General features: G+C 47.2%; 1 protein-coding gene and 1 long non-coding RNA gene across 2 annotated transcripts; one reads left to right on the top strand and one right to left on the bottom strand.

The window, feature by feature from the left end:
- Positions 1 to 1,208: 1,208 nt before the first annotated feature.
- LOC115835158 lies at positions 1,209 to 4,110 on the bottom strand. Its single transcript, XR_004030106.1, has 3 exons — positions 3,877 to 4,110; positions 2,989 to 3,092; positions 1,209 to 2,440 (listed from the first exon to the last, which is right to left on the bottom strand). It is a non-coding gene; the product is annotated as an uncharacterized LOC115835158 (long non-coding RNA).
- On the top strand, positions 4,102 to 17,936 carry NENF (neudesin neurotrophic factor). The gene is made up of 4 exons (XM_003273050.3): positions 4,102 to 4,359; positions 14,217 to 14,277; positions 16,002 to 16,105; positions 17,401 to 17,936. Exons 1-4 carry the CDS (start codon positions 4,195 to 4,197, stop codon positions 17,575 to 17,577), a joined length of 507 nt encoding a protein of 168 aa, XP_003273098.2. The 5' UTR covers positions 4,102 to 4,194; the 3' UTR covers positions 17,578 to 17,936.
- Positions 17,937 to 18,230: the final 294 nt, after the last annotated feature.

Raw genomic sequence — 18,230 nt, 5'->3', positions numbered from 1 at the left:
AGATTTCCTAGTAGATATAGATACTTTCAAATTACAGAACTACGTTATTAACTTAGGTCAGGTGCAAAAAGCTCTTCTTGAATATGGAAATCAGAGACTTCCTCCCTCCACTAAGGAAGAAAATGTTATAATCCAGCCAGGAAACTGGGTTCTATTAAAAACTTGGAAGGAAGGGTCTCCATTAGATCAGCTTTCCCCAAAGTACTTGTACAAAGTACCCTACCAAGTACTCCTTAGTACCCCAACTGCAATTAAACTTCAAGGAATAAGCAGCTGGGTTCATTTATCTCGAATTAAACCCATTTCTTATGAAGTCCCACAGGCTGCTGGAACTTAGGAGACTGATCTCACTTATTCCTGTGTACCAACCACTGATCTCTGGCGCCTGCTCAGAAGAAACAAGAAGGATGAATAACTTAAAGATTTGGATTAACGCTTAATTCTGCGCATGTATTGGAACCAGCTAAGAAGCAATCTCTTTACCAAATGGGCACAAACTTTAGCCTGCCTACACAACAACACTAATTGCTGGGTATGCACGGAACTAATGCCTCCTCCACCTCAGGCTGCCCTGGCACATCCTGCCAGCCACTATGAGCATATGGGGAAATTATTATGATTGGGGTAAATGGACCACCCTTTTTCCCTTCTACTATAGAAACACAGGGCCCAGCCATTTCCCTTCCCACCGTGAAACAAGCCTCTTTTTCGTTTGATCAGAAAATTAAACTCCACTCTGACATAAGGTTATACTGTACATGATGAATGGATGACAGCTGTCTAAGTTCAGGTATTAGGCAGAGTGCCCCTATGCTTTGAAAGACAATAGCAGTGATCACCACACTGAAACCTGTAACATGGAATGGTTACTACCCCAACACTATAATTGCATCCTTCTTGTAACCAGCCAAATGTGGATGGGATGGCAAAATGAGTCTTTATGGCTAGGTGCTTGTATTTCTCCTTGGGGTTGGTTATGGGCATGTGGGTCACATGGCTGGCCATATATGCCTTATAATTGGACTGGAAGATGTACATAGGGTCATCCTCATCTTCCAGGATGTATCCTCACTAGATTATAATCTCTCCCATCTAACTGGGAAACTGTAAAAGCTCGTCATAAGTGACAAAAGCAGTCTTCTTGGTTGTTTTACCCATTGGCTATCTGTCACACGTGTCCATATAAAAGACCACCTAAACAGGCTTTGTGCGAGGAACAAGGCTGTTTATTCACTTGGGTGCAAGTGGGCTGAGTCCGAAAAGAGAGTCAACGAAGGGAGATAGGAGAGGGGCAGCTTTATAGGACTGAGATAGGCAGCAGAATGTTACAGTTAGAGGTGGTTATCTATTGTCAGCAGAGGAGGGGGTCACAAGGTCCATGGTGGGGAGATCATAAGATTCATTGTCCAGAAGAAGAATGTCACAAGGTCGATTGATCAGTTGGGGCAGGGCAGGAACAAGTCTTAATGGTGGAACGTAGTAAGGCTGGTCAATCAGTTAAGGCAGGAGCTTCTTTTGTTTCACTTCTTTTTTGTTTTTTTTGGCTGCTCCAGACTTCTTGGCTCCTGCAGGCCATCTGGACTTATATGTGCAGGTCACAGGGGTTACAATGGCTGAGCTTCAGCTCAGAGGCCTGACACTATCTTCTCCCCACAGGCAGTCACAATTGACATTGAGCTTCAAGCCAAAGCCGTAGCTAAACACAGCTGCAGTTTTCAATAATACACGCTATCCCTTACCCTCTTGACTGAAGAAACATCTCAAATTAGACAGATAGCCTTGTGAAACTATGGCTCTGGACATGTTAACAACAGCTCAAAAGGAGAACTTATGCTATAATCAAAACAGAATGTTATGCATACATTCCAGACTATTCACATAATATTACTCAGGCCACAAAAGACTTAGACACCCACATCTCTGCCATTGACACGCTGTCAGTTGACCCCATATCAGCTTGGTTCTAACAACTGCCTAGTCCTCGGGAAACTTTTTTTGTTTAGCATGCTTGGGATAATTCTATTCATTCTGTTTTGTGCTGTGGAATATACTGCATTGTACTTTTTATGTAGGAATAAAAGTTAAGCTTACTCAATGCTTCTTTAAATTTAACACATTAATTTTCTAGATTTCACCTTTTTCTGGGACTTAGAATTATGTATGATTGGTTCTCACTATACAGATGCTTTCTGACTGGCTAGCTCTCTACTTTAGGCAAAGGGATCCTAATGGTTAGGCAGGAATATCATTGCTTCTGTTCAGCTTGAAGAAGTTACTGAAGATGGATCTCCGTCCCCCTGCACCCCTTAGGATTAAAGTTCTCCTTGTAAAAAGGAGGAGGGAATTATGTCTGAAGTGTCCTAACCAGAGTGACTCCATCTTGAATAAAGGTCAGATAAAGCCAAACCTGCTAGGTGACTTTCCCAGGAAGATAGGCACTCTTCACAAGATGTTTATGGTTGAGGAAATGAGATAATGGAAAAAGGCATTCTTAGTTTAAAAATGAGTTTCACTTTAAAGATAACAGTACACCCATAAATTCTCCCTGAAATCAATAGTTACACAAGAGAATAACAATAGTAATAGTCTGTAACAAGCTGATCATAGGCTTTTGTAATAAAGTATAATAGTTTTAGCCCTATAAAAGCAAGCATTACATTGAAGGCAGGGGTGCTCCTATATAAGCAATACTTGCTTAGTACTACTTACAAGCAACGATACTACTCAGAAATAGAGTAGTACTATTATTAGAAATGGAGTAGTTTCTAATAAACTATTTTGACTACTATACGCTGCGACTTGCCCTGATTCTTTGCCGCGGACGTCTAAGAACCTGCTCTTGGGTCTGGAATGAGACCCCTTTTCTGTTAATTCCTCTACTCCATTTACTCAGAGTAAAAGCCAGTCTTGAAAATAACCTGTGAAGCCCCCAAGATCCACCCTCACTCCCTTACCCCCTTCCTTCCTGACGTCACCTACCCGTCTTACCTTCGCTTGATCCTCCAGCAAGCCGGGCATCCTCATTCCTCCACATTTATGCGCCTGATCCTTTGACCACAGTGCTCTTCCCTCTAGACCCCCTCCTTCGCCTCCTGTAGATTTTAATGCAAATACCATGTTCTCAGTGAGGCCTTCCCTAACCTGTCTATTTAAAATGACCATCCCAAAAGCGGGCACCTTTCCTCACACCTATAATCCCAGCACTTTGGGAGGATGAGGTGGATGGTTCACTTGAGGTCAGGAGTTCGAGGCCAGCCTGGCCAGCATATAGTGAAACCCCATCTCGACTAAAAATTAAAAAAAAAAAAATTAGCTAGGCGTGGTGGTGGGTGCTTGTAATCCCAACTACTCTGGAGGCTGAGGCAGGAGAATCACTTGAACCCGGAAGGTGAAGGTTGCAGTGGGCCGAGATGGCGCCACTGCACTCCAGCCTAGGCGACAGACTCCGTCTCAAAAATAAATAAATACATAACAATAAAATAAAATAAAATAAAATGTCCATCCCAGTGCTCCCTATCTCTTTGCCTCGCTTTTTCTCCCTAGTATTTACCACCATCTAACATACTACTTAGCATCTTATTGTCTACCTGCACACACAATGTAAGCTTCACGTGGGCATGGATCTGTCTTGTTCAGCGATGAGTCCCCAGTGACCTGGTACATGGAGGTACTCAAAAAATATTTGTTGCATAATGTAATGAGCAAAGTTTGGCACAAATGTCAGCTATTACTATTTCAGGGCATATCGGTGACAGCACCCTACCCTTTGCAAAAATCTCCTTGGGAACCAGTAACTTAAACACAACTAGGAAGAAAAAAAATCAGCCAAAAATAAAAGCAAATTAAGACAGTTGGGGTCTTATTTTAGAAATATACCTTTCTAGGTCCTGGTATGTCGGGCTCTGTCATCTTTCCACCTGATCGAGGAACTACTGTGATATTTTTTGGTAACTTCCAGTCTGTAGTTTGGATTTAGGAGTTCAGGATTCCAATCCTAGTTTCCAGGTTCCAGCTGCGCGGCCCGAGTAGCCCGGCCAGCCCCACCCCGGGGCGCAGGAGGCGCGCGGAGGGCGGGGGTTCTCGGTTCCCCGCCCTCGGGGAGGCTCTGGGCGCGGGGCGGGACTCCGGGGCGCGGGGCGGGCGTGCTAGGGCCCCGCCGCCCTGGCCTGCCGTGCCTTGCGCTGCGCGCTCAGCATGGCGGTCCCCGCGCCGCGGCGGCTGGCAGCGCTGGCCCTGGTCCTGGCGCTGGCCCCGGGGCTGCCGACAGCCCGGGCCGGGCAGACGCCGCGCCCTGCCGAGCGGGGGCCCCCAGTACGGCTTTTCACCGAGGAGGAGCTGGCCCGCTATGGCGGGGAGGAGGTAGGCGGGGCGGCGCGGGCCGAGGGACCCGGGGTCGCGTCCGGTCTGCGGCGAGCCCAGCGGGGACCCAGGAGGCGCTGGCGGCCCAGGAAGCTCTGGGGGACGCGCAGCCCGCGGCGGGCGCCCTGGGCCGGCGGGGGGCCTCCTCTCTCTAGGCCCAGATGGATGGCCGAGGGGTTAGGGCGAGTCCTCAACAGTCGGAGCGCCCCGCTTTGCCCGCACACCCCACCCTGAACTTCCCCCTCGGTCCCCGGGAGATTTCCCCTCTGGCCGCCTTTTCGTTGATGATCTGCGTACAGACCTCAGAACTTTTTGGTTTTCATGTTAGCATCGGCCGAGGCGTTTACTGTGCCCACGCATACTGGGGAGTGGCGGGGGACGGAGGGAGGGAAGCAGAGCCTGCTCCCTGGGTTAGGTGGGAATTGAGACAGGTCCTGGGATAAGCCAGCCTTTGCCTGCACTTCCTTTTCCTGCCCCTGTATCCGAGGCCTCTGCATCGGACTCCTCAAACCCACTTTTAGGTCATGTACCCCTGGGGCTCAGCCAAAGCTGGAAGCGAGCGCAGAGGGTGGACTGGAGGTTAAGAGACCCCCACACGCCCCCACACGCACGTCAATAGAGACCCCCCCCACACACACACCCACACGTCAGTAGTCTAGAGGCGTCCAGAAAACTCACAACCACCTGTCCACCTGGGTTGGTTGGGACTGGTGCGGTGGCTGTGTCGTGCGGCAGCATCTTGCCGCCGCACAACAAGGACCACCAGGGGGCTGATGGTCCTTAGATGCGGAGCGGGGGAACGGCATTGGGGGGAGGTCATAGTACCATTGTATTTCAGAGCCGGCAGGAACCCATCTCCTGCTTTTACACATAAGGAAACTGAGGCCTGCCACCTGTTAGTGGTAGAGCAGGAAGGGGCCTGACGTTTTTCAAAACCTTCCGGCCTGATCTCCCTAATTCCTGAGTTAATTGGCCTTATATGGACTAGGATTGCATGGGGGTCAGGAACCTGGCCCTTAGGCAGTGATGCCAGTTTGGGCATCATTTGTGAAGGGGCCGTTTAGAACCATGAGTCAGTGAGGACACCAAGGGAGGGAGACATGGCTGGGATGTGAGGATGTTAAGGGATGCCTTTTTGCCGGTAGCAGAGGGAACCAGATGGTTCAGAGTCCAGGCATCTGTGCAGAAAAGAGTTAACATGGCAGGCCTGCTCTCCTTAGAAAAGCCTGCTTGCAAGGGTGGGACTTGTCTGGTGTCTGGATTTCTCACCCTTCCCTACCCAATAAGGGTGGACTCACTTGCCTAGGCTGTATATACAGATGGTGTGGTTAGTATTGAACACTGTATATGCTAGGCAGAGGGTGCCCTATGTGACCAGCCCCCAGTGAAAACCTTGGGTGCTGAGTCTAAAGGGCATCTCCAGCAGAGGAATGTTCTGCCAGAAGAATGGCACATACTGTCAAGTTTTGTTGCTGGGGGAAGAGTGTGCTCTTCCTCACAGGAGGGAGAGAGCATAGGAAACCTGCACATAGATTCCCCTAGATTCTCCCTCTGTGGTTTTCCTTCCCAGCTGTGAGTAGAACTATATGCTGAGTTCTTGGAGTCTTCCTTCTAGGGACTCTCCAACTGACCCAATGATCTTTGGGACCGCTGGCACAAAATCTAAGGAAAGAGAGAGTTCACCACTGAGGTTACAGCAAGAGAAGCCAGATGAGGACTGAGAAAAGACCCTTGGTTTTTTGATGTTGATGTTATAGATTGAAATTTAACTGAGAGAAACAGAGAGAGGACCTTGAGATGGAAACAGCGGTAGGAAACAATTGTTTTGGGAGTGGAGCCCGAGGATCTCTGTAGGTGGAAGGAAGGAGCCAGAGAGAGGAGGAGAGTGAGGGAAGAGAGAGGTAGTTGAGTGCAGTGGGTTCAAGCTGTGCTGCGCTGTTGTTTGACCTAGATTGTTCTGGTCTATGCCTGTTATCCAGAGATAATTATTAACACCCTTTCACTCAGAAGTGTCACAATTTGTATAATACATTGGATCATACCTGGTTTTGAGTCCCTGTTCTGCTGTGTGATTTGGGGCAAATTACTAAACCTCTCTAAGTCTCTACTTTGTTCATCTGTAAGATACTTGGATTAGTCAAGGTTTCACCAGGGAACAGAACCATTTGGATATCTATATCTATACAGTTGATCCTTGAGCAACACAGGAGTTCGGGGTACCGACCCCCATGCAGTCAAAAATCTGTGTATAACTTTCTTTTGTTTTAGAGGCAGGGTCTTGCTATGTTGCCCAGAATGGAGTGAGTAGTGGCTTTTCACAGGCAGTCATGATGCACTACAGCCTGGCACTCCTGGGCCCAAGTGATCCTCCTGCCGCAGCCTCCCAAGCGGCTAGTATTACAGGTGTGCACCCAGCCATGTATAACTTTTGACTACCCCCAAAACTACATTTTTTTTCTTTTTTCTTTTCTTTTTTTTTTTGAGACAGGGTCTCACTCTATTGCTAAGCCTGGAGTGCAGTGGCAGGAACACAGTTCACTACAGCCTCCTCCTGGGTTCAAGCAGTCCTTTACCTCAGCCTCCCCAGTTACTGGCATTACAGGTATGCACCACCACACCTGGCTATTTTTAATTTTCTGTAGAGATGGGGTCTTCCTGTGTTGCCCAGGCTGGTGTCGAACTCCTGGGCTCAAGCAACTCTTCCACCTCAGTTTCCCAAAGTGCTGGGAATACAGGTGTGAGCCTCCATGACTGGCTCAAAACTTAATTACTAATAGCCTACTGTTGACCACAAGACCCAAGAACATAGTCGATTACCACATATTTTGTATACGTATTATATACTGAATTCTTATAGTAACGTAAGCTGGAGAAAAGAAAATGTTACTAAGAAAATCATAAAGAAGAGAAAATATACTTATTATTAAGTGAAAGTGGATCATTATAAAGGTCTGCATCCTGAGAAGGAAGAGGAGTGGTTGGTGTTGCTCTCTCAGGGATGGCAGAGGTGGAAGAAAACCCACATATAAGTGGACCCATGCAGTTCAAACCTGTGTTGTTCAAGGGTCAACTATATATAGATAGAGAAATGGTTTATCATAAGGATTGGTTTACACGATCGCGGGGGCTGGCTGGGCAAGTTGGAAATACATAGAGCAGGCTATCAGAAGGGGCAGGCTGGAAGTCCTCAGGCAGGAGCAGATGCTTGTGGCCCACGGGTTTTTGTTTTTTTGTTTTGTTTTGTTTTGTTTTGTTTTTTTGAGATGGAGTCTTGCTCTGTTTCCCAGGCTGGAGTGCAGTGTTGTGATCTCAGCTCACTGCAACCTCCGCCTCCCATGTTCAAGCAGTTCTCTACCTCAGCCTCCCAAGTAGCTGGGATTACAGGCACCCACCACCACGCCCAGCTATTTTTGGTATTTTTAGTAGAGACAGGGTTTCACCATCTTGGCCACAGTGGTCTTGGACTCCTGACCTCGTGATCCACCCGCCTCAGCCTTCCAAAGTGCTGGGATTACAGGCATAAGTCACTGTACCCGGCCTTGTTAAGGTCTTTCAACTGTGAGATTAGGCCCACCCAGATCATCTGGGATAATCTCCTTATATAAAGCCAATTGATTGTAGATGTTAAACACTTCTAAATACCTGCACAGCAATATCTAGGTGAGTATTTGATTGAATAACTGGGTACAGTAACCTATGCAAATTGATACATAAAATAAATCATCACAGTGGTTATAATAAGAGTTCCTACTTGGCTGAGTGTGGTGGCTCACACCTGTAATCCCAGCACTCACTTTGGGAGGTCAAGGCAGGAGGATTGCTTGAAGCCAGGAGTTTGAGACCAGCCTGGGCAACATAGAAAGACCTCACCTCTACCAAAAAAAAAAAAAAAAAAAAAAGAGTTCCTACCCTAAGCAGGTGTTTTGTGAATGCCTGCATTAAATGAGATGGTGGTGTGCACAGGCTTAGCATAGGCCTGGAATAGGGCTTAGCACCATAAGTCTTACGATGTTAGCTACTATTATTTTTACTACCTTATTAAAGATACAAGCAAGAGGCATTATAACAGGTCCATGGTCCTTTCATGCACTACAGAAATCTAATAAGCTCTGAAACCTAGACGTTTTTGTTTTTCACAAGTCATTTGACAGCAAAACCCAACTTGATCTGAAATCACTTGATGACAGAACCTTGTTGGAGCTGCTATGAGTCTACGTTAGTCTTTATCCCATTTACTGTGAATGTTCATGTTTCACTGGAGAAATACTAACATATTTGATTATGGGTGTTGTCTTGGACCTCCCTAGAGGTATTGCATAATATATGGTATGTTCCCCATAACACCTTTCTAAAATCTGACATATTCTTATATTGAAAACATGTCTGACCCCCAAGAGTTTCTGCTGTGGGATTGTGGACCTGTGTAACAAGTCTTTCTGAAACATCTAGCAATGAGTGACTTGCTTCTACTCTATATAAAACCTTCTTTCTTGGATGAGAGCCAAGGCAGACCCGCCTCTGTCAGTCACACATCCCACTGTGTGGTTCAAGGTGAGAGAGCTCAGACACCCACGCAGGGATTTGCGTAGTTTCTCCAGTGGCAGCTTCAGATGGGAAATCCGTGAAGCATGGGTGTCCTGGCTGCTGGTGTCTTTCACAGAACCACACTGTGTTCTGGATCTACTGCACCAAGAGCCAGTTCTTTCCTTTTAGGCATTGTAGGGCCTCAGAGTGATCCATAGCATGGCTCCCTAAATCATTCACATATGGGAATAGAAAAATCTTTGGTATACATTAGTCCTCTTCGAATGCTTGCTGAAAATCTGGGCGGGGTGTGGTGGCTCACGCCTGTAGTCCCAGCAGTTTGGGAGGCGGAGCTGGGAAGATCGCTGAAGCCCAGGAGTTTGAGACCAGCCTGGGCAACAGAGTGAGACCTTGTCTCTATTTTAAAAAAGAAAAAAAATCTGGACGGCATCTCCTTGGTGCTTCTTTAAAACTCCATTCTCCCAGTAATTCTAGTAAGGGTTGTATAGAAGAGGTGATTTTGAGGACCTCTTATGTAGATAACAGGTTATAGAGTGAGTGTGTTGAACAAAAATGAAAATAGGGAAAAAAAAGGTAGTGTGTTGCAGAGTGCCTTTCTTTGGCGCTTGTTTTCTTCAACTCTTGTCAAAATTGCCCTGATAGGTGGAGATCTTGCTTGCACATGTTCACCGGTAGCTTTTGCCTTGTCACACACCTGTTAAGATAGCAGGGTTTCACTGTCTACAAACTGCAGGCCAGAGATTGGCATTCAAGTTTTCAATAAGGAAGAATTGCCCTAGGAAGGGCAAAGGCTTAGAATCAGACAGGTATGAGTCTGAATCCTGACTTTTTATTTACCAGCAGAGAAACTGTTGACAGGTTATGTAAACTCTAAGCCTCAGTTTCTTCACCTACAAAATGGGTATAGTAATAACTGTCTCACAAGGTTATTTTATTTTAGCTTAGTTTTTTTTTTTTTTTTTTTTTTGAGACGGAGTCTCGCTCTGTCGCCCAGGCTGGAGTGCAGTGGCGCAGTCTCGGCTCACTGCAAGCTCCGCCTCCCGGGTTCACGCCATTCTCGTGCCTCAGCCTCTCCGAGTAGCTGGGACTGCAGGCGCCCGCCACCACGCCCGGCTAATTTTTTGTATTTTTAGTAGAGACAGGGTTTCACCGTAGTCTCCATCTCCTGACCTCGTGATCCGCCTGCCTCGGCCTCCCAAAGTGCTGGGATTACAAGCATGAGCCACCGCGCCCGGCCGATTTAGTTTAGTTTTTGAGACAAAGTCTCGCTCTGTCACCCAGATTGGAGTGCAGTGGCTGATTTTGTTTTGTTTTGTGTGTGTGTGTCTGTGTGTGTGTTTGTTTTGTTTTTTTTTTTTTTTGGAGACGGAGTCTTGCTCTGTCATCAAGGCTGGAGTGCAGTAGTGTGATCTTGGCTCACTGCAACCTAAGCCTCCCGGGTTCAAGCAATTCTGCCTTAGCCTCCCCAGTAGCTGGGATTACAGGCACCTGCCACCACACCCGGTTAATTTTTGTATTTTTAGTAGAGATAGGTTTTCACCATGTTGGCCAGGCTGGTCTCAAACTCCTGACCTCAAGTCATCTGCCCACCTCAGCCTCCCAAAGTGCTGGGAGCCACTGTGCCTGGCTGTTTCTGTGTCACTTCCATTCCTGTGTCTGCATTTATACTCCCTAGCCTTCCACCCACCCTCCACCTTCTCAGTTGTCATTTCCCAGGCCTGAGAGTCTGTGCCTGGAGGCTGTGCTATCCATGGATGTCCATCTACACTGGGTCAGAACTCACCACCACAGCACGCTCTGTTTACTGATAAGACTGTTCCTCTGCATGGCGTATGAGGTATCTATGTCACTCTGAGGCCTCAAAAACGCTAAACATTCTTGTCTTCCCCTATAATATGACTTCCTCTTAGCACTTACACCTTCAAGTAAGTAGTTTAAGGAGGAGATAAAAATTTTACTGTTAAAAAGAGGAGATTGCTGGGCACAGTGGCTCACACCTGTAATCCCAGCACTTTGGAAGGCCAAGGCGGGTAGATCACCTCACGTTGGGAGTTCAAGACCAGCCTAACCAACATGGAGAAACCCCATCTCTACTAAAAATACAAAAAAAAAAAAAAAAAAAAGTTAGCCAGGCATGGTGGCACACGTCTGTAATCCCAGCTACTCGGGATACTGAGGCAGGAGAATCGCTTGAACCTGGGAGGCGGAGGTTGCGATGAGCCAAGATCGTGACATTGCACTCCAGCCTGGGCAACAAGATTGAAACTCTCTCATAAAAAAAAAAGATTGTTGGCCGGGCACGGTGGCTCATGCCTATAATCCCAACACATTGAGAGGTCAAGGTAGGCGGATTACCTGAGGTCAGGAGTTCTAGACCAGCCTGGCCAACATGGTGAAACCTGTCTCTACTAAATATACAAAAAAAAAAAAAAATTAGCCAGGCGTGGTGACACACGTCTGTAATCCCAGCTACCCTGGAGGCTGAGGCAGGAGAATAGCTTGAACCTGGGAGGCGGAGGTTGCAGTGAGCCGAGATTGTGCCACAGCACTCCAGCCTGGGCAACTGAGCTAGACTCCGTCCCCCCTCCGCCCAAAAAAGAAAAGAGTGTTAGTGATAAGATGCGTGTTTTTGTTTATCTTATGTATGTGAATATTATATTTACATGGCTGTTTGCCCATAGAAAATAAGTGTCGGCTGGGCGTGGTGGCTTATGCCTGTAATCCCAGCCCTTTGGGAGGCCGAGGCGGGCAGATCACTTGAGGTCAGGAGTTTGAGACCAGCCTGGCCAACATGGTGAAACCCTGTCTCTGCTAAAAATACAAAAATTAGCTGGGCATGGTGGCGTGTGCCTGTAATCCCAGCTACTCAGGAGACTGAGGCAGGAGAATCGCTCGAACTGGGGAGGCGGAGGTTGCAGTGAGCTGAGATTGTGCCGTTGCACTCCAGTCTGGGTGACAGAGTAAGACTCTGTCTCAGAAAAAAAAAAAAAAAAGAAAAAAGGAAAAAGAAAAGAAGTATCAAGGAAAAAGCCACAGAATGGAAGATATGACAAAATATTGGGGTTAATTGATAGCTATAATATATTTTTAAAATTGATGTAAATACATAATCCCACTTGATAAATAATCAAAACTGAGGAATAAGGAGTCCTGGTAAAGGAAAGGCAGTAAATCATCACAAAGAAAAATGCTGTCTGCTGGCTTGGAAATCCAGGCCGTTTCAAATGACCGTTGTTAGATGAGGTGGAGCAAGTGTCTACAGAGTCAATGGCAGTCCTCTAGGGCCTGTCTTTAGGAGCCGGTTTGGAGTAATAAAAGGCAGCCCTCTACTGAGCTCCTGTGTCGTGCCTGCTAGGTGTTACATACGCTCTTTTCCTCAGCATTCCCGAGGCAAGTGGGCGTTACCCTCATATGACAGGTAGAGAAGCAGGCCCGAGTGGTTATGAGGCAGTGAGGTGTGTTTCCTTGGGCAAGTTGCTTAGCTTCTCTGAGCCTCAGTAGCTCCTCTGTCCTTTAAATGGGGTCATGAAAACCCTTCACCATAAGCTCCACAAGCGCAAGAACACTAAGGCCCACCCCAAAGAGAAGGCCAAGCGGCAGGTGCTTGCAGAGCCTGAGATTCCTATGGACCCAGCAGCGACTCCCACCCTCGCCTGGGCTGTGAGCCACCTGGCTGATGCTCCTGCACCTCTGATGGCACCGAGACAAAGGAGAGATCTGGTCTTGGGTGTCTTGGGACTGTACCCATCGTCCCAGCCTGAGCCCAACTTGATGGAAGTTAGAAAAGTCATGCCATCCTTTTTTGTGTAATTCTCTCTTGGTGGGGAAATTCCGAGGTAACATTTTATGCCTGCTAATAGAGCCAAAAAAAGTCTAAAGCCCATTTTTAGTAGAACGGTGGGAAAACAGCATTGCTTACATATCTCTAGCACTATAAATGTTGTTATAGGACAAACTAATAAAATATAAACAGTGATTAAGTTTTCATATACTTAGGCCCAGGAATTCTATATATTGAAATAGGGTACTTTCCTATGCATTCACTGGGTGGAGAGAAATTTTTAAATAAAGACCTCAATGAAATAAGTCACCAAATTAGAAAGTAGTTGATAGAAACATGTATTCATAATGCTGCCATTTATAGTTCTAAGGATTGGAAACCACCCAAATACCCAAAATAGAAAGCTAGCTAAACAAATAGGTACACAAGATCACTAATATAAGATGGGGCCCTTGGCCGGGCATGGTGGCTCACGCCAGTAATCCCAGCACTTTGGGAGGCCTACGTGGGTGGATCACCTGAGGTCAGGAGTTCGAGACCAACCTGGCCAACATGGTGAAACCCTGTCTCTACTAAAAAGACAAAAAATTAGCTGGGCGTGGTGGCGGGTGCTTGTAATCCCAACTACTCAGGAGGCTGAGTCAGGAGAATCACTTGAACCCGGAAGGCGGAGGTTGCAGTGAGCTGACATTGCACCATTGGACTCCAGCCTGGGCAATAAGAGCGAAACTCTGTATCAAAAAAAAAAAAAAAAAAAAAGATGGGGCCCCATGGAGCTGTTTAAATGACAGTCATTTTGGTGGAAATGTTTATATGAAGGAATGAATGTTACCTGTAAGAAGCAAAATATAAAATAGATTGCTCATATCAGTTACATCCATGTATGTCTATTGATGAAGACGAAAGGAAATTTGGACTGGTAAGTAATTCATCATTTACTATTCATTTGAATTTTCATCTCCATGAAGTTGCTTCTGTTCCTGATTTTCTTTTTTTGGAGACGGAGTCTCACTGTGTCGCTCAGGCTGGAGTGCAGTGGCATGATCTTGGTTCACTATGACCTCTGCCTCCAGGGTTCAAGTGATTCTCCAGCCTCAGACTCCCGAGCAGCTGGGATTACAGGCATGTGCCACCATGCCTGGCTAATTTTTGTATTTTTAGTAGAGATAGGGTTTCGACATATTGGCCAGGCTGGTCTTAAACTCCTGACCTCAGGTGATCCGCCCGCCTTGGCCCCCCACAGTGCTGGGATTACAGGCGTAAGTCACTGTGCCTGGCCCCTGATATTCTCTATAAAGGAGAGAATTGCCACATTCTTGTCATGAGACTTTTTGACTTTTCCAAATTTCTGTGTGTGGGCATGACGCTGCCCAGGCAGGTGGCAAGCTCGCCAAGGACCAGCCTTAACAGAAGGCCGTTGGGACTTGACCCCCTGCTCTTTGCCCAGCTTGTGATGGGAGAAGATTTTACTAAGTTGCACTGGAAGAGCCGGCTCTTCCCTTCCTCTTCACAGCTTCTCCCTGCTTTCTAGGAAGATCAGCCCATCTACTTGGCAGTGAAGGGAGTGGTGTTTGATGTCACCTCCGGAAAGGGTAAGTGGTGTGGCATTTTGAATCTTCATTTCCAGGGAGCACAGAAGCCAGAGTGAGGAGCACTTGGAGGTGTGAGGAAAGGGAGGGAATATTAGGCAAGTCCTTTTCATTCCATTTTATTTTATTTTATTTTATTTTTTGAGACGGAGTTTCACTCTGTCACCCAGGCTGGAGTGCGGTGGCATGATCTTGGCTCACTGCAACCTCCGCCTTCTGGGTTCAAGCAATTCTCTGCCTCAGCCTCCCAAGTAGCTGGGATTACAGTCACCACCACCACCTCCGGCTAATTTTTTTGTATTTTTAGTAGAGACGGGGTTTCACCATCTTGGCGAGGCTGGTCTTGAACTCCTGACCTTGTGATCCACCCGCTTTGGCCTCCCAAAGTGCTAGTATTACAGGAGTGAGCCACCACGCCTGGCCTTCCTTCCATTTTAAATGAGCAGATTGAGTTAATGTTTGTCAGTGTTTTGCTTCAGCAGGGGTTTTTTTCCCCCGATAATGACATGCTTCTACTCAAAAGCCTTCCGTGGCTTTCCATTGCCTGTAGAATTAAATTCAAACTTGATGATTTACCCTAGTTGAAGCAATGAGAGAAGTGTTCTTTAGTAAAGAGTTGGCATTATAGAACATTACGGAACATTTTAGTGCCATTTAATGTAACTACTAATGATATCTTGGAGGTAGTTTTGTATTGGTTCATCTATTATTTGGTAACAAACACTGCTGAATGGAAATAGATTTGGCTTCCACCAACATTTAAGAAGAGGGAACATTTTTCTTGTTTGCATCTTCAATTTTTTTTTTTTGGAGACAGAGTCTCGCTTTGTTGCCCAGGTTAGAGTGCAGTGATGCGACCTTCTCCACCTGCCGGGTTCAAATGATTCTCCCGCCTCAGCCTCCTGAGTAACTGGAATTACAGGTGCACGCCACCACGCCCAGCTAATTTTTTGTATTTTTAGTAGAGATGGGGTTTCACCATGTTGGCCAGGCTGATCTTGAACTCCTGACCTTGAATGATCCACCCATCTTGGCTTCTCAGAGTGCTGGGATTACAGGCGTGAGTCACCGCACCCAGCCTGCATTTCTAATATTTTTAAGAGACTATTTTCTCAGTATTAACACTTAGGTGAAAAAAAAGAGTGAGAGGGGGGTCAGGCACGGTGGCTCATGCTTGTAATCCCAGCGCTTTAGGAGGCCAAGGTGGGCGGATCATGTGAGCTCAGGAGTTCAAGACTAGCCTGGGCAACATGGTGAAACCCCATAACTTCGAAAAAAAAAAAATACAAAAATTAGCTGGGCATGGTGGTGCATGCCTGTAGTCCCAGCTACTCTAGAGGCTGAGGTGGGAGAATCGCTTGAACCCGGGAGGTGGAGATTGCAGTGAGCCAAGATCATGCCACTGCACTCCAGCCTGGGCAAGAGTGAGACCCTGTCAAAAAAAAAAAAAAAAAAGAGGTTGTAGGGGGACTATTCTCATTTTGTATTTTCTGAAAATCCCTTGCTCAGCCTGCATGTGTGACTTACTTCACATTTAGAGTGAGTGGAATCCAACCTGATGGCTGGGGTGGCTTACTGGACTTTGTGTCGCCATTGTTTGGCCTCTCCGTGAGCCTGGAGCCTTTTTTAGGATTGGGTGGGGGCCTTGGGAGTGCCACCACTTGCAGGCTCCTGGTTACTCTGCATGTAAACCCGTGCTCACATCTCTTCCTTCCTTCCCACTACAGAGTTTTATGGACGAGGAGCTCCCTACAATGCCTTGACGGGGAAGGACTCCACTAGAGGAGTAGCCAAGATGTCCTTGGATCCTGCAGACCTCACCCATGACACTGTGAGCCAGATTATAAGCCTTTGTAAAATGCTCTACCTCCTTGTCCATGCCTTTTTCTCTTTTTTGCTTCTGGGCAGGAGCAAGGCTTCCTAACTGGCTTACTTACCCTTCAGTCTGCTTGGTGTGGTGGCCAGGTGTTTTCTTGAAATAGATTATCCTACCATGTCACCTCGACTCAGAAACCTTCCATGGCTGCCTGTTGCCTAGAGTCAAGTCCAAACTCTTTTGAACTTGTGATCCAACTCAGTGATCATCACAATTTGGCCCCAACCTGCTTTGGCAACCTAATGCTCCTTATGGTCTGTACCTGCCACCCCATCCCCTCAGCCCCTTACAGCCTTGCTATTAGTCTCAGAGACCCATTCCCCAGGCCATGCTTGGTAGCTTTGTGGATGAACTGGGTTGGGAAGAAAGGTCTCCCTCTATGCTCCTATTTCTGTGAAGGAGAAGATAGCATTAAAACATTTTTTAGGCCAGGAGTGGTGGATCACGCCTATAATCCCAGCACTTTGGAAGGTCAAGGCAGGTGGATCACCTGAGGTCAGGAGTTTGAGACTAGCGAGGCCAACATAGAGAAACCCCGTCTCTACTAAAAATACAAAAATTAGTTGAGTGTGGTGGTGCATGCCTATAATCCCAGCTACTTGGGAGGCTGAGGCAGGAGAATCGCTCGAATCCAGGAGGCAGAGGTTACAGTGAGTTGAGATCGTGCCACTGTGCTCCAGCCTGGGCAACAGAGTGAGACTCCATCTCAAAAAAAAAAAAATTTTTTTTTAAACCTATTCAAGGTCTAAATAATCCCAACAGTAAGGCTGGAATTTCCTCTAACTGTGCTCAACATCAAACTGACATTGCGACAAATTGAGATGAGCCAAACTCATAACAAAATGAATGTAACAATATTGCAAAAATGAATGAAGAACTTAAGAAAGGGGAAGGTGCCAAATGTTTAATGGGAGGAGTGTAGAGAGAGGGAGGATTAATCACGGGGAGGAAGGGGATGCAGATGCAATAGGGCACGCCCTGCCCCACCCCAGCGTGCTCTCTGGAGTCTTTCATCCCTGCCATCAGTCAAACCACAAAGTGTGATGAAGCATTGCCCCCCGTATGTTGTACCCTCCCACCCCCCCACACACAGGAGTGTCTCTTAAGCCATTTGTCCAGTATTTGGTTTGTTGAGATATCTTTTCTCTTGCATTAGGGATGTGGGAGGCAAGGCAGGGATGGAGAAAGGCCAGTGCCAAACACTATCCACTTACCCCATCTCCTGTCTTTCTTGGGCTTTTCTCCCCAAGACTGGTCTCACGGCCAAGGAACTGGAGGCCCTGGATGAGGTCTTCACCAAAGTGTACAAAGCCAAATACCCCATCGTCGGCTACACTGCCCGGAGAATTCTCAATGAGGATGGCAGCCCTAACCTGGACTTCAAGCCTGAAGACCAGCCCCATTTTGACATCAAGGACGAGTTCTGATGTTCCACCTGCAGGAGCAGGTTCTTGGGAGCATGAGGCAGGAAGACACTAGGTGCTGAATCTCCTGCAAAACTGGCTGCCTGGAGGCCCTGAGCCACCCAGATCCGAATAAAACAGATGCTTTCCCTGGAAGAGCAAATGCCTCCTGTTGTCCTTGGTCAGGGGTTCTGTCTACCTGGGGACCCCTGTCCGCACACCAGGGATCAATAAGAGCCAAAGTGGGACACCTCCTAGATGTCAGTATCAGCTGGAATTTTGAGCGACCTTTACTTTATACTTTTCTGTGCTTGACAGATTTTCAGCCATGACCATGTTCACTTTATAATCAAAACAAAAATAAAGGTCCCATTTTTACAAAAGGAGAATTCTTCCCCGGAGGCCATTTCCTTGGAGCCCCGTCAGCACCCCACGTACGCGGGTGGGCTGTGTTGTTCTTCCATAGTCCTGTGGGGCCGGATGGTGGGGCATTTAGGCAATGGGGCAGGAAAAGAGAGTGGTGAGGTGGGAGGGTGGGCGATGGGAAGGGAGCCAGGAAACCCAGCTGGAGTGAGGGTGGGAACTGGCTTCAGCGCATGTGCAGCTGGAGATTGGTGAGGAGGGCCGGGGTCAGTGTGGGCAGAGCCTGGTGGAGGTCATTCCAAGAACGGGGAGGC

Source organism: Nomascus leucogenys, chromosome 5 (genome assembly GCF_006542625.1).
Source record: "Nomascus leucogenys isolate Asia chromosome 5, Asia_NLE_v1, whole genome shotgun sequence".
NCBI classification, from domain to species: Eukaryota; Metazoa; Chordata; class Mammalia; order Primates; family Hylobatidae; genus Nomascus; species Nomascus leucogenys.
Note: the sequence above shows the minus strand (reverse complement) of the source record. Positions and strands in the feature narration are given on the sequence as shown.

What these genes read in the sequence shown, in the direction of transcription:
- NENF (XM_003273050.3), top strand. Translation starts at nt 4,195, where the DNA reads ATGGCGGTCCCCGCGCCGCGGCGGCTGGCAGCGCTGGCCCTGGTCCTG. An exon ending in TGATGTCACCTCCGGAAAGG is followed by an intron (nt 14,278 to 16,001) that starts GTAAGTGGTGTG and finishes TTCCCACTACAG; the next exon opens with AGTTTTATGGACGAGGAGCT. An exon ending in CAGACCTCACCCATGACACT is followed by an intron (nt 16,106 to 17,400) that starts GTGAGCCAGATT and finishes TTTCTCCCCAAG; the next exon opens with ACTGGTCTCACGGCCAAGGA.